Below are 15,670 nucleotides of genomic sequence, written 5' to 3'. Positions count from 1 at the left end.
AGCAGCACTGATTACGAGACTGTTGTTGGAACCGAGCGGAAGTCCAGGCGCACATCTCTGGAAGGATAAAACCAACAATGCTGCAAGGATCAGACCGCCGAGAGTCATGGCACAGACAATCCCGAGCGCCGAGTACCCAAGACCAGTACTGAACTGTTCACGCACCGACCAGGAGACCAACGGGTTCTCATGCTGCCATGGCCGCCCGTCCTCGTCAAACACTTTGTAGCGGTAGAAGAAAAGGCTCTGGGAGAGGAACCAGTTCATGAGAGTGGAAGCTGCCCCAAGCGCCAAGCTATACTTGTAAGGGAGAGACAGCCAGTATGTGGAAACTTGACCTGTACCAGGAATGGGATTGCTGACACGCAAGGGCTGGCGTCGCAATGCCAAAGAAGTCCAGTCCCGAAGCGACACCATTGCAGTGAGCTTGGAGTTGATGAGGAGATAAATGACAGAGAACATGGCCTGCGGTATGTTTGATATGAGCATCATGACCCAAGCTCGAGGCTGCGAGTATGTGACTGTCTTATCATCGTCCAAGCTGAAAGTTGTGTGAGCCGGCAGGATGTCGACCGTTCCACCTGAATTCAGGGCGTCAAGTTTTCCAAGGCCCAGTTGCCACACAGTGCGAAAGTCTGTCCCCACATGGTCCCCTCTATATTTCACCATGATTTTGTTGTAGGTGAATGAGGTCAACAAATATGTAATGGCACATCTGCTTATTTGTGAGAGCATTATCTAATGGTGAAGATGTCAGGACTTACGCGCTTGTGTATATTAGCCAGCGATGGCTTTTAACGGCTTCATAATACCAGAGCCGATTTCCATTCCACTTTTTGGCGTTGACACACTCCAGATTTCCATTTTTTCTTGCCTTCAATAAGTCTTTCACCTCGGCCTCCGAGTAGAGGCATATGCCCTCTGAAGAGCTTTCGGGCGTTCGAAGGAATGATTCGATCGCGTCCCCTACTGTGGCAAGCGGTTCCCGTTTCTCTCGCAGGGTAAAGACCATACACGCGACCTTTAAAGCATTACAAAATGATACTACCGCCAAGAACCACACATGTACCTGGACGCTACAGCGCCCGGGAACCTTCAAGGCAAGGCAGTAGGCTAGCCGAGGACGACCTGGAAGGTTTTCCACTACCAGGTTGTTGTCAACAGTTTGTATGTGGGAGTTGAATACCCAGAAGTCTCCTCCACTGGGATCTCCCTCCTCATACGCAAGGACGGTATCATTTTGCTTCTTTGGCTGATCTGTCACGGCGAGGATGCTCCCCAATCCCACTCGTGGCCTGGTATCATAACGTTCGATGCATTCATCCGCAGTCATGTTGAACCATCTTGTTGAATTATGAATCTGGCCATTGGCAGCAAGATGCTGAAGTCGGTCTAGATGTTCCCCCATGGTCGTACCATACACATGATTCAAAATGCTTGCGGATGTCTTCGGATTGTGCCAGGCACCACCGTGCAAGAACTCAGTCGAGACAACCGCAATATCATGAAAATGGGTTGCTAGCATGTTTTGGACGGCGGAGTTCTGTCTATGGTCAATTAGCTTTTTTGTGTCTCTACTGAGGCATGAACGCTTACACCAAGTGCAAAGGCACACTGCTGGTTGCAAGAAATAGCCATAGTGTCATTCTAGTTTTACTGAAGCTCCGAATGTTTCTGAAGCTGAGAATTCCGATGTCCAAAAATGAATGAGCGGCATGAGCTTTATTGACTTCATCCCGCGTCGGAGCGCTCAGGTACTGCATGCAGTAATTGGAGCTGGCGAGGAGCGCAGATCCGAGAAAATTGACAAGCAGGCTGAGCCACCATGATGATGATTTTGCCTTTTCGCAGGACATTGTGGACACCGTTGAGAACGAGGTGTCATCCCGATTCAGAGCAGCCCAGATCAACGTTGCCAAGTTAAGAACCAGAATGAGAATAGCGAGTATACTGAACCATATCATTCCTCCACGCCAGCTTGGAAATCTTTCGTCGAATCTACTTTTCACGTCCGAAAAGGCGGTAAATATCCGTCTTCCACGGAAGGCTGGCCTTTTGGTCCATGTGGGCCTTTTTAGTTGAATCGGCTCGAAGGGCGACTCATGTCGGCGTCTCGGTCCAAGTTCACTATCAACACTCATCCTGTTGTATCAGCCATCTTTTAGTGAGGGGACAGAAGAGATCCTTGAGCGGCGTACATTTCAAGGTCTCCATCCTTTTGTGGCGTCGACATCGCAGTCCACTTCCACCGTAGTTTACCGTGTTCCCACATGTGATCCATGCAAAAATACAAAAAGTAGACTTTTCAAAGCCCTGTGAGAAGGGGGCGAAGGCAGGCTATTTGTGACCAGTGGGTTTGTGCTTAATTTAGATATTTGCGTAAGCATACTACGTCATCGGGCGGTGCGCCTGCAGCCGCAACTGCGCGTTGCACCTTGTGTGGCCACACCTTCTCGCGCCACACAATCAGCATACAATGTTGATTGGTCGCTCACATTATTAGTCTCCTGCCAGTCTTCTGCATCGTCTTTGTCAACTTACCCTGAGCTGAGGGTTTCGCTATTGGAAATGATCTGCGAATGAAAATATTGCTTCTTTTCCATTATAAGAAAACTGTAACCGGAAAAATACCGGGACGCCTTGGTCACCAGCCTTGCCAGAATCTCGCGGTGGAAACACCTTTATTTTGGAAACACGATTAGGCCCCGGCCGAATATTCAGCCCCCACCGTCAAGGCTGAACGTGGAGCCTGCCCCAAATCGCGCGAAACGATCTTCAAATTTAGTTGTATATACGCTATGGACCCCTTTTCAGCCTAGTACTTTGTTGCAGAATGTATTTTTGTATCTGTGTACGACAGTTAATCACCTTAGCAAGGCATAAGCACCTGCCGGCCGACTCCCCTTTTAAGCCTCACGGCACTCGTTACGGTAAACCTAGTTCGATTAATTTTCATGACCAGTTGCAACATGATTTCTCCCTATTAAATGCACCTGCTCCAGCAATTAGACTCTTGCACCCATGCTGGTCTTAAGTATGTCCGCCATTGGCCTTGTGGAAGGATGTTGTGGTCAAAGTCGTTCGGCACTACGGATGCCGATGATGGCGGGTTTCTTGTTTAATCTGAACAGCCACTATGTGAGAGCTAATAGCATGGCGGATTTAGTAAATGTCGTAAGAAACGGCGATCTGTCTCAAAACCTTATAAGATTTAAATAGATAAAAAAGATTACCCACCGTGTCTTAAACATTGTCTGGACTTTTCAAATACTAATTTTATATGAATACCTTTCCTAGCAAGATACGGTTCGTATTGTGAGTGGGGATTTATCTTTAATTAGTTGTTTATTTCCTTATATCTATCTCTACTATTTATTTCCAAGTAAAAGAATATATTAACGCCAGTGGAATTGAAGGGAGCACATTTTCTATATAAACTTTCTGCGCTTACTTATAATAGAGACGGGTAGGTATTATCTGTTTACGAGTGCTCGAATGCAGTTGGTGAGATATGAGAGTACCGCTATCCAATACTGCGATCGCGAGGTTCGGCAGTTGCGAGCTGGCTAAGTCACCGGGGTGAGCATGACATATGATTTGTCAAAAATGCTGCAATTAGTCGCATCCCTACGCTTGTTCCCCATGTGGTTGTTGGCGCGACCACAAATATTATGACTCTTAACCAAGGCTCCACTATTGTTAGCCTTGGCGCGATTGAGCAGCTGAAACCCGCTGCACTGTCGTTGTCGCATGTTATGCCCTGGCATGGTGCCTTTATCTTTGACCGGCAGGTACGCAGCTGGCACGCGTCTGTGGCGTTGATGTTGTACCTAGTTTTGATCACTCCTATGCATGAGGGAATGGTGAAACATAATATAGCCGATTAGCTGCTTCACGACTGTGGTCTCCATCCGCCTGAACTATATCCCCATCTATCCCCCACCAGCCGTTCATCTGAAGGTCTTTACCGCTTTATCTCGTTCTGACACGGCGCTCTACACATCTTAACAGTCTGCTAGTATCTCTTGTAGATAAAGGCCCGAGCAAATGTTACTGGACTTTAATGGTGGATTTTTATAGCTGTAACACGCGTAGTCGCATGTCCTCTGCATGTCGTAAATGGCATGGAAACAGATGAGTTTTTAGCTCCGCTCTGACACTCAAAAGGATGCAAATAAATTTCTTGTATCTATTATTATTATATTTTCTCCCAATAATCTGTATTATAGTGCTCTCGGACTGTTCGCGTGTCTCGTATTCGGTCGCTTTCACATCTGAAGGATGCCAACATTTCCCTAGCAGCAGCGTCAACAGGCGGGGCTATGCGGCCGTGCACATTTCAAATTATCAACAACAAGTAGCCAATCAAGAGAAATTGCGCCGGAGTGTGGGCCAATTTATGTCTCAACATATGAAGTCCACGAACAATGGTCCAAGCAACTTGGCGCTTCGTGTTGCTTAAGACTCGGACTTGTTAGAGATCTATTAGTGCGATTATGAAGAAAGAAGAAGATTAACGTTCTAAGAGATCTATGATGATGCTGTTCGTATGCTGCCATTGAAACAAGTATAGCTCTCTATTTGTTTAACCTCCGAATCACCACCAAGCGTAGGAAGGACTTCATAGACACATTGTAATTGCGGCAGAGACATAGCAGCGAGAGCGACAAGAAATGTGGGTTGCGCTGTTACCCCTCTCCCATCGGTAATGCAAGTTAAATGTGAAGTGCTAACCATGCTGACAACCCTGCGGAGGCGTGGATTTAATCGTGAGGAAGCTGTCTCGTGCAAGCCGAGGATCGGATGATGGCCGTGTCGGACCCATGCTCTATAGCCTTCGTATTTCTCCAGAGCTTCTTAACGCAGTAAGATGTTCTCGTCGCTTATGGTTTGCACAGTTCGCAATGGTATCTCGATCTGGATCTCCTTGGCGCCAAGATCGGAGTGGAGCGCACATCGGCCGATCTTACCTCTGGTCGGGTCGTGTTTAGACGGGAAGCTGATAAATGAGGAAAGTGCCTCACCGATTCGTTTGATGTCTCATGGGAACCGTGAACGTTTCCTACCGTCATTCATGGAAGTAGATGATGGCTGCCAAAAATGGCATTTCTCCCGAGGCGATCAGCTTGGCTCAGTCCCCAAAGTCACAAGATTCAGTGTTACCTGCCCGCATTGAAACTCTGCACCGTTGAATGGAAACAATTTTACGAGAATTGCATAACGAAGGCATTACTTTTGGGCTCCACGCTGGTGGTGGGATTATCAGACCACTTCTCTAGTTCTTGGCCCATTACAAGCTCCATCCCAGTCAACAGAAGCTACCACCTGGAATCTCTTTCCTTCGGTTTGCTAGAAGAAGCATGTAAGTCCCGCGGTAAGACAAGCCGCAATGTTATATGGAGGAGGGCAAGAGGCTATATAAACAGCCTCGACATCTTTTGTTGTGTCCATCAAGTCAGAGTTCATTATCAATCCACTACTCTTCCCAGCAGCCTACGTCAGCAATCATGCAGTTCATTCCGTTCCTCTCCACTCTCTTCTTCACTAGCGTGCTTGCCGCCCCGAAGCCTGTGCCTCAAACGTATACCGAGTGCGAGCTCGTACTCACCGACTACCCTGTCAATACTTGCCCTCTTCAGCCAGCCAACGGTGGCATTGGAGACTACTGTGATGCTATTGGCAAGAGTTACGGTGGATGGAGCTGGGGTGACGGCGAGGTCAGTTACAAGTCGTTGCGTCTTACCCTGTACAGCGTATTTCTGACATTCCTATCCCATTCTAGGAACAGCACTGCTATGTCCGCTGCTGTGTTAAATCTTAAGAAAGGCGTCTGTGTTCTTGACTAGTGGGGTACGCACAACTCTCTTTGCTATTTTGAAATTCAAAATTTTGCTGAAACCCTCGTCAGAATGTAATATCTCACCTGCATCCTGGGCTGAATGATCCCACAACTACCAGCGCAACCATGAGATTGCTCAGCAAGTCACGCATGAATTGGATAGTGTAAAGGAGGTTTAATGGATTTGTCGAGGCATTGACGAAATCAGTACCAGGCCTTTTAGTGTGGAATTCTGCGGTCTCATTTTTACTTTCAGACTCATACATACTGCTCAGGCATACTTCTAATTCACATACCACCTAAATGCTGGACATCTTTCTTTGCTCCACTCAAGCCTACCCACCAACCCTACAAAGACAGACCCTATCACTTCCCGCCTGGGGCATCACCCTGAACCTCAACCCCTTAGACGTCCCCTCCGAACGCCTGATTCTCCTCTTCACATCCTTGTCTGTCTCCAATGTCATGTTGCCAAAGACGTCCTCCATTTCTGCCGCGCGGAGCTGCGCAATGCTCTGCCAGCAGTTCCCCAACAGCGTGTATCTCGTGCCGGCGCAGAACCAGTACAACATGACCAAAACCAAAACGTGGTGCAGGACGATGTTCACCAACACAATTCCGAGCCCTCGGTACCGCACTGGACGCTGCGGCGAGAGAAGGGATGTCGTCGTGACACGCTCTCGCGCCGTGAAGTAGGATGAGATGTCGTAGTACGCGTTCCGGATCACGCACGTGAAGATAGCCTGCCAGGCCAGCGCGGGGTTGTCTGTTTCGGCGAGGATATCGATAGCGAGGGCGGTCAGGATTGGGTGCAGGGTGGATGATGTGAAACCCATCTCGGCGCTTGATGCGGTAGGTGAGTACGTACTATTGGTGCCAAGGCCGACGAGGCTGTAGGGGTTGCTGAAGTGCGTCCAGATGGATTCGTGGAGGAAGTCGTGCTTGATGCGGGTGGAGGCGTTGAGTTGCTGGCAGTCGGTATTACTGTCTGCGGGTGGAAGGTCTGGCCAGGAGGTATTGGGGTACCACCATATTCCATGTGTGGCTGCATCACTGGTTAGTGAGTTTGTCAATAGGAGAGTGTAGATCAGGCCGTACCTGGGCGGAATGTGCAGTTGCGTTCTGGAGACCATGAGGACATGCGGGCTTCTTTGGCGGCCTGGATGCTTTCATAGTCCATGATCAGGATGTCGCGCGATGCTTTCTCTTCCAGGCTGCTCCCCAGCTGATTTCGCAGCTCTTTGGTATCAAATTGGTTCAAAATCGTGTCCCACTTCGGCGCGGGATCCAGACGGCTCCGAGTTTTGGACTCCCTTTTTGCTGAAATCCTGAAATCCTGGTCATGCCATGGACGAAAGTAAAAGTTCTGGCCGTATCTGCAATAAGGTCAATCTCTCGTAACTTGTGTAGATATCGGGGACATGGTATACTTACAGAGCATCGAAACAAGCGCTGACACTCCAGGTGTCTCCGGTATCTCTTATTGTGTATTCCAGCCACGGTCCCTTCTCAACTATATCAAATCCACCGCTGCGGTTTGACGATGTTTGATTTTCGCCTGGGCTGCGCGTCCAGAACAGCACTGTATGGCCCATCAGAACCGGCCACTGATTCCCTGAATCATTTCTACTACTTGCATGCCAAAGGCCAACTCCTGGGTCGGGTGGATCCAAACTGTGAAACAAGGATTTATTGTTCATTGGATCCAAGGAGTTGATCAGGCCACCAGCCGTCCTCGGTAAGGCACATACGACGAATGATTTGCCGACTTGCATATTGTCCATCCTGCAAGTAAAAGGGAATCCTTCTGGAAATATGCCAGACGTACTCAAAACTGAGTTTCTCTCGATCACCTCTGGCACAGAACCCGGGAACAGTGTCCCTGTGAAGTTCTCAAGCACTTGTAGGTCGAAGTTGAAGGCGGCGTCTTTGATCGTGGGTCTGACACACGAGACTCTGGCATCAAAGAGGGATGCGGTACCATTGTATTCTTCCAGCTCGAGGAGGTCATTGTCCGACGTGATTGGCAGCAGCGCCCGTATTGTTGGGCCCGTATCCACGGCATTATCTGACAAAGCGTCTGCGCTTATAGACCACTCGGCAAAGGTGTTGTAAGTCGAAGGAGTCGACGCCCAGTAATTTGGAGCTTGTGTGAGGAGAGTGCGAAAGTGTTCCATGTAGTCATTCATTGAGAAGCCAGCGTCAAGATCTTTCTCGACCGGAAAGCCTAGCACGTTACCGTTTTCAATATCCCAAAGCAGCAATGTCGATGTGAACTGCGAGATGGACGTAGTGCAGACTAGAAGAATAAGTAAAGTGTAGATCAGACTATTGCGATACCAATGCCCTCCACTCCACAAGTCGAATGCTGAAAGTACTGGGCCATTGTTGATGAATCGCATGATGGATATTGAAGGAGCCTGGTGAAGTGGTACTCCATGGCGTTCGATCAACGTGCTGGCCAACATTGAGATGGCCGCACCAGCCTGGGTCGCAAGTGCAAGACGTACGGCGAGCGTGGAAAGTGTGACAGCTTGATTAACGTATCCGTTAATCATTACTCGTCGCCATGTCTCATTCGCATCACCGCCGAACCAAAGAAACAAAAGCCCTGCAATTGCGAGGCATAGTAAGAGAAGAGCGCCAATGTTTGTAATGATTAACCACTTTCCGAGGCGTTTGAGGACTGAAGGTCTGGCTTTAATCTTTTCTTGCAAGAGAAGAGGTTCCGCAGATGCAGCGGCATTTACTCGGTCTGAGGATCCATTCGTATCTTGACAAATATCCAGTGTGCTTTGCTGTGAAGGGGCCAAAGCTTTAGAGCTTGCTCGCGAGACGTGTGGTGATGATGAGCTTTCAAGTGTAGTGACCGAGCTGGTGGCTCTCTCTGGCTTTTGGTGCTCATTCATTTCGCTGTTCCAGGAGTCTGACTGAAACAGAGATCAAATGGGCCTCGGACAACTTAAAAAGCTGGAAATGAATCTCATGCACAAGCGGAGGGAGATGATGCAAGTTGATCTTACTGACCCACATTAAAAACTCAGTGATTGGCATTCCAAGACATCAATCAGGATTGCAACCTACGGACATTATCTCGCCCCCAAAGGGTGTATCTTGGCACTGCAATCTAATGCCCACTCCGGCTAGCTTAATAAGCATTCGAAAAGCAGAGAGACACGCGTATACTTTGATTGGGTGGATAAATTTGGTACAGGTATGCAAAGCCGGGGTTGCACAATATTGGATGCAAGACAGCGGGTCCTCGGCTGAATACTAGGCCGAGGAAATATGGCATCGCACCCAAACTGCGCCAACGATAACAAAACCGGCCCCCACACGCTTCGATCTCACCGTCATACAAGGATTCACTGGTAGCACAAGTTCGAATCCCTCGTTAGCCTTCAAAGAATCACTGCAAAATTGCAGAGACGATTAACACTACTGTCTGTTATTGGCATGTGTTCGGCTTCTTAACATTGAAAAGATAACAACATCCTACACCGAACAGCGCAACGTCTATATCCTATCTTTCCATTCATAAGCTACGACGGTAGAATTGAGGGATAATTCCCAAACAGCATATGTTTCGCTGTTTGGTAATTACCCCTAGAATTAGTTGCTCCCAGAAATGCCCAATCAGTCAACCACTACATCAAAGGTCACTGGCTCATTTGCCTGCACAGCCGAGATAGTCCCATGCGCCTTCGCATATTTCCATCTCTCCATCTTCTCCTTTAATGTTCCTCTCAACAAGTCCTCCTTCTTCCCAAACATCCACATGTCAAATCCGTTCTTCGCCCGGTTCGATAGCTGCACCTCATACCTGTGCCCGCTCTCGAAATCATGCTGATCATCAAGTTCGTATTCCCACCGCCACACCCCGCCGGGCCTCACTTCGACAAAATCGCCATCCTCCGGGAACGAGCCCCATGGATCGCTATCGAAGCACTGGAAGCAGGCCGGGAATTCCATCTCCTCGTCTGTAGCGACGTCGATGCAATGCAGTACCTGTCCAGGCAGCTCAGCCTGTTGCCGAACGGCAGCGTCCGTCCGAACGGATTGCGCTCCGTGCACACGGTGACGGGCTGGTCCGCATCAGATGTTATCTCGGCGACGAACTTGAACGGCGCGGAGGGGTAATTGTCCCCCGAAGGGGATATGTGGCAGACGGGAGTGGGAGCGACGCTAAAGACGGCAGAGAAGCGCGGTGGCGGGAGGTCGGCGCGGACGGTGAAGCGCAGGCTGCTGGTTGCGCGCTCCAGGCGGACGGGCAGCCTTTTGGTCGCGGAGGCGGGGGCGTCCCGGAAGCGGCACCATACTTTGTCTGTGTCGTCGTTGTTGGCCTCGGGGGATGCAAAACGCAGGACGTAGGATTTTCCAGCCTGTACGGTGCCTTTCCAGATTGCAGCGGTTGAGTTGTATGTCATACCGGTGTAATGTCTGCTACGTGGGGATGCGTCCGAGGGCTTCACTAGTAAATTTCCGACAACAGGCTCCTCGGGTCCACGCGGGAAGATGATCAACTTTTTTGTATCATGCTCGATCAATTCCAGGAGTCCGGAGCAAAGGGAGGCGACGATATCCAATTTTCCCTCTTTATTCAGACCGGGGCTCAAAAGTGTTACGGGGCGCTTCTGCTTGTTCTCTAATGAGGTTATAATGAGATCATTATACCCGTCGAGATCTGGTAAATTGAGCTGGAGGACGCCATCGCGGTCGCCATAGGGCTGCTCGAAGCGGAGCGAGAGGATGGGCTGCGATGATTCGTTGTTCGAAGACATTTCTGAAAACAGTTCCTTGTTGCGGTTCTGTGGTCTCTCTTTGACAGGTGGAAACCATCTCTTTATATGTGTTGGAATTGAAGATCTGCCTGTGGGATATCACGGTTTTGGCTGCTGCCTGCGCTGGTCGTGGGGTCCACTGACGTCATGTGCGGCGCAGAAAAGTCCTTGTCCGGTGTCCCCTCACAGCCACCGGGTAAGAATGAAACCACAGTGTGGATGTTTTCTCCAGAAGATGAAACGTAACAAGTGGTATTGTTCAAACTATTTAGCCCAAGCTTTCTGCTCCAGTGAATGGTGCAAGCTCTTCTCAATTTCCTAGCAAGCCTGTTCTGGATGTGACAGAGACTAGTTATTAGCCTTTGCAAAAGTCAACCGGCTACTCATTCCTAGAGCTAGATAGGTTGCATTTCGCCAAAGAGTGTTGCAATCATTTTCCTTTAAGACTGATCATTCGCTTCTTCCACACTAATTCGAATGTACCATGTCAATTAATTCACTGCATCGAACTCTACCGGCTCATTCACCTGCTGTACTTCGATCTCCCTTCGGCCTCTCGGATGTGCCTCATCCCACCTCGCCTTCCTCTCTTCCACCGTGCCCCTCAAAATCTGCTCCTTCGTGCCAAACATCCACTGATAGAACCCGCCCTTCGCCCCTCTCGACATTTGCGCACGGTATCGCCGCCCAGGCTTGAACGAGTGCTTCTGGTCATGCTCCCCGAACTCTTGCACGAAGCGCACGGTGGCGCTCCCAGCCGGCGGTATTTCGACGAGGTCCTCGTCTTCGGGCCATTCAGGCCACGGATTGCTGTCGAAGCACTGGAAGCCGACCGAGAAGTGGGCTTCCTCTCCCGACTCAGCGTCGACGCAGTCCGCGAATTCGCCGAGACTGCTGAGGCCGCCGAATGGCAGAGTGGAACCAAAGACGCTCTGTTGGATGCACACGGTGATTGGTGCGGGGGCATTTGATGTGATGTCGACGACGAACTTGAACGCGTTCGGAAGAGGATCCATATTATGAATGTGGTTATTCGGGTCCGATGGCGGCACATGACAGACAGCAGGCTCGACGCTGAAGAAGCCGGTGAAGGTCGGCGGGTCGGGATCGTGGTAGACGGTGAAGCTCACGGTTTTGTTGCGTTGCAGCCGCAGGGGAGGATTCTGCACGACCAAGTCGGCAGCGTCGTCGGCATCGCGGTAGCGGCACCACAATACATTTTCGTCGAAGGCCGCAGACCCGAGGCGCAAGACGTAGGTTTTCCCGGCTTCCAGCGTGTCCTTCCAAATCTGGGCGGACGAGTCAAGGCCTAGTTCGAGGGTTTCATCCCTGTAGGGGTTGGGAACAACGTCTCGCTGTCCGACCGCTGGCTGCTCGACGCGCGGAAAAGGGACCACCGTTTGCGCGGCTTGGTCGACGAGCTCAAGCAGGCCGGTGCCGAGAGCGTCAGCGACGTCAAGGTGCCCCCGCTCGCTAAGGCCGCGGCAGAAGAGGATGATGGGTCGCGTGGCTTCTAACACGATGGCACAATAGCGTTCAAAGTTCGGGTAGCCCAGCTGAAAGTCATCGCGGCACCGCTGTGGATGCGAGCGCAGCCTGAGTGAAAGGCTGTGTTCACGGGGTGTCGCGCTGTCTTAAGAGGACATCGTTGTATAGTTGTGCAGAGCAAATGTTCACGGCCGTAGAAGCCTATTTGAAGGGCGGCTGTGACTACTTCTGCCTGCGTCGTCCGTGGTTGAGTGTGGCTAACTATGGGGTCAATTGACGTCATTCCTGGATTAAATTCTCTTCCCGACCCGGCGAAAGTAATTTTAAAATAATAAAGTATGATCTTCAAGAGTTTTGCCCAAAGAAATCTCCATGGCGCTTCAACAGAGCCAAGATCAGTGAATAGGACTACACGGCGAGAGGAGTACCACAAAAGGCCTGCACGAAATTTCTTCACCTCAACAAACCTTTTTTTAACTCCTTCTGCTCTGTACCATTTGACTCAAAAGTACAATCCCATACCTTTCACGGGTTGGTTACTCTCTACTACCTCTAGGTTAATTTCCTCCCTAAGATATGGGGACATTGTGGCCCTACTTCTGAGCTCAAAAGGGGATTTCACTAAACTCCGCTTTAGGGGGCATAGATATATCATGTCTGGCTAGAACCATCTCATTCGTCTTGTTAGACCTATACAATCAAATCATGAGTAGATCTTGGCTGATGAAAGACTAAAACGGCTGCAATGGGGCCCGTCATCGTGGGGGCCGCAAATTACTAAGCCGGTTGCAAGCGATGGTGGCTGGGAAAATCTTGAGTACCCCGCAGCTGACGGACCAGACCCACCTCGTCTCTCGCCTGTACCAAAATTGATATGTACCACAGATCCAATACGTTGTGTCAAGTCTGCCTCGAGGCGCTCGAGGGCGTCTGGGACCCGAAGAAGACACCGAGGATCGTGGAACTGGACACTGTAGATGGCACCGACGGGCCTGGCCGAGACCTTCTGGAAAACATGCGCAAATGGAATACTGGAGTTCTCAACACGGAGAATATCGCTAGCCATCAGACTAAACCAGGAGGAAGTTCAAATGAGAGCGACAGTAACAACAGGGCTAAACGAGATTGTTGCCAGCCGGAGGACCCCAAAGAACGACCAGAAATTTTCAAGTACATTTTTGGACACCACTCGAGTTTCCAGTCATTAGAGAGATCTTCCGAAGAAAACTGTGCCATCTGCACCGTGTTGTCTTTTTCCTGCGAACACATGGGTATAAGAAGATCATTCCGGAACTTTGCAACATCTTTTGCGATTCTTCCAGATAGACTAGCATTTCGAATTGGTGTTGAGAGATTAATTCCTGAGACTCAGTTCCCTCTACTTAAGTCTGGAGGTATCAAGACCGCACCCTACCTATTTGGTTGTACAATGTCACTAATTGGCTTTTGAAAAGATGCCCAAAAACTACATCATCCACCTGAAGAAACCACAGACTCACCTGCCTCGTGGGCAACGGTGAAAAAATGGTTGAGAAGGTGCTTGGACACACACGACTCATGTGGTGGCGCTCAGAACTTCGTACCTTCAAGACTACTAAAGCTGGACGCTGCTGAAAAGCGCATGTTCCTAGTCGATAAGGCAAATCTGGATCCAGTGGTTCGATACACGGCGCTAAGCTACTGCTGGGGCCCCGAGTCCGCGAAGGAAAGCTTTAGGCTTTCTCGGCGGAGTTTCGATACCCTACAATCTGGATACCCCCTGCAGAACTTGCCAAAGACTTTCCAGCACGCATTCATGATCATAGAAGAGCTTGGAATTGAGTATCTCTGGATTGATCGCTTTTGCATCATCCAAGACTCGGCTGAAGATTGGCGCCAGGAAGCATCCCAGATGGGTGAAGTCTATTCCAATGCATTCTTCACCGTCTGCGCACATGGCGCAGCAGACGACTCACAAGGATGCTTCTTCCCCCGGATCCCGTCCGACGTCGCTCCCACCGAATTGACCTTGGCCTTGCGCCACCCCTCGGACAAATCGTCGTACATACTGGGCGAAAACTACCTCACATGGATCTACCGCTTCGACGCGCGCGTGCTGCGCCGCGCCTGGGTACTGCAAGAGCAACTCCTTTCCCGCAGGATCCTCTATTTCGGCCGCGAGCAAATCTTCTGGGAATGCCGATCCACAACGCGCTGCGAGACGTACCCCAACGGCATACCGATCATCAACGCGCTCGCCATCATGACCCGCATGCTCGACCGCGACAAGATTCTGTGGAAAACTCCGCTCGACGTCGCCAGCGAGAACAACATCAGGGTTCGACTGCACCTCGACACGCTCGGCTCGTGCCTCCTCGAATGGGAGCAGACGGTCCAGGAGTACAACCGGCGCCACCTGACTCATGTGAGCGACAGACTGGTTGCAATAGCCGGACTGGCCAGCCAGATGAAGGAGAAGTTGCGGGGCCTTGGGGCGGACGATGCGTACCACGCGGGCATCTGGGGTTTCTCGCTGCCGCGAGGTCTCTTGTGGCAGGTTCACGGGACCAGGTATGTTAAGCTGACAGACCGACGTGCTCCGTCGTGGTCTTGGGCTGCGGTGGAACGCACTGTGCTCTGCTTCGGGTACATGCTGCGGTCAGATGCCGAGGAATGCGTTTCTGGCGTTCGGGCAAGTACGACTACGAGGAATGACACTGTAGCGGGAATAGTTGTCGAGGGATCCTTAAGTTTGAAAGGTCGTCTTGTTGCACCGATTTGGAGTAGGACAGTCGTTCGAGATTGGGATGGGTTGACGACTCCGTTGAGTCTGCTTAGGAATCCTGGTACAGATGAACACATCTTGGTGAAGGATGGACACATCATCTTTGATGACCCTGAAACCGAGAAGTCATCGCTGGAACTATTCTGTCTTCCGGTAGTCTATGATATCGTGAGCCTGTCCAGATTCAGGAAGCCTCGTCAACAGAAGTGGGCTGTTTTGGGGATCGTTCTGAAGAAGAGCGAGAAGAGCCGAGCTGTGTTTTGCCGTGTTGGATTTTTTGCGTGTGCAGTTGAGAATGAACAAGCTGCTAGAGATTTCTTTGGCAAACTATCAGAGCAGTTGATAGAAATAGAGTAATCTTAGAAGTAGGTAGCTTCAAATAGACGATGAAGTGTTCCTGCTGGGTACATAGCTTGCGTCGAGGTGGGAGCGGCTGCTGGGAAGGGTATGTGCCTGAGAAATCTCCAGAAAGGAAGAGAAGTTTATATTGAAACTTCTCATAATATCAAGTAATATATGACTTGAAATGATCACAACGTTGCGAGAGTTAATCACAGGGCGGAGGGATGGATTCATTATCCAGTGAGGCGAAGATGAGGTCGATAAGGGACGAGGTAGAACTTAAGGTTTGTACATGTGAAAATGGAATGATGCATGGACATTTATTTCAATGGATGATAAAAATGAAGGCCTTTATGTACTTGAAGGAAATCAACTAATTCTGTACCAGAAATGGGAAATAAGACTAAAAGCGAGCGAGGTAAGGAACGATAGTCAGCTAAAGATAGTACAGGGCAC

General features: G+C 50.0%; 4 protein-coding genes across 4 annotated transcripts; 1 reads left to right on the top strand and 3 right to left on the bottom strand.

Annotated features, from left to right (window-relative positions):
- Positions 1 to 6,174: 6,174 nt before the first annotated feature.
- LTHEOB_5060 (uncharacterized protein) lies at positions 6,175 to 8,241 on the bottom strand (the record flags this gene model as incomplete). The annotated part of the gene is made up of 4 exons (XM_035514164.1): positions 6,175 to 6,884; positions 6,938 to 7,215; positions 7,274 to 7,421; positions 7,668 to 8,241. The coding sequence occupies 4 exons, from the start codon at positions 8,239 to 8,241 to the stop codon at positions 6,175 to 6,177; spliced, it is 1,710 nt and encodes a 569-aa protein (XP_035374502.1).
- A 1,234-nt stretch (positions 8,242 to 9,475) lies between these two features.
- Positions 9,476 to 10,620, bottom strand: LTHEOB_5059 (uncharacterized protein; the record flags this gene model as incomplete). Its single annotated transcript, XM_035514162.1, has 2 exons — positions 9,476 to 9,847; positions 9,916 to 10,620. The coding sequence occupies 2 exons, from the start codon at positions 10,618 to 10,620 to the stop codon at positions 9,476 to 9,478; spliced, it is 1,077 nt and encodes a 358-aa protein (XP_035374501.1).
- A 491-nt stretch (positions 10,621 to 11,111) lies between these two features.
- On the bottom strand, positions 11,112 to 13,174 carry LTHEOB_5058 (uncharacterized protein; the record flags this gene model as incomplete). The annotated part of the gene is made up of 2 exons (XM_035514161.1): positions 11,112 to 12,197; positions 12,989 to 13,174. 2 exons carry the CDS (start codon positions 13,172 to 13,174, stop codon positions 11,112 to 11,114), a joined length of 1,272 nt encoding a protein of 423 aa, XP_035374500.1.
- A 555-nt stretch (positions 13,175 to 13,729) lies between these two features.
- LTHEOB_5057 (Heterokaryon incompatibility protein) lies at positions 13,730 to 14,802 on the top strand (the record flags this gene model as incomplete). Its single annotated transcript, XM_035514160.1, has 2 exons — positions 13,730 to 14,658; positions 14,751 to 14,802. 2 exons carry the CDS (start codon positions 13,730 to 13,732, stop codon positions 14,800 to 14,802), a joined length of 981 nt encoding a protein of 326 aa, XP_035374499.1.
- Positions 14,803 to 15,670: the final 868 nt, after the last annotated feature.

This window comes from Lasiodiplodia theobromae, assembly GCF_012971845.1.
Source record: "Lasiodiplodia theobromae strain AM2As chromosome Unknown scaffold_13, whole genome shotgun sequence".
NCBI lineage: Eukaryota > Fungi > Ascomycota > Dothideomycetes > Botryosphaeriales > Botryosphaeriaceae > Lasiodiplodia > Lasiodiplodia theobromae.
Note: the sequence above shows the minus strand (reverse complement) of the source record. Positions and strands in the feature narration are given on the sequence as shown.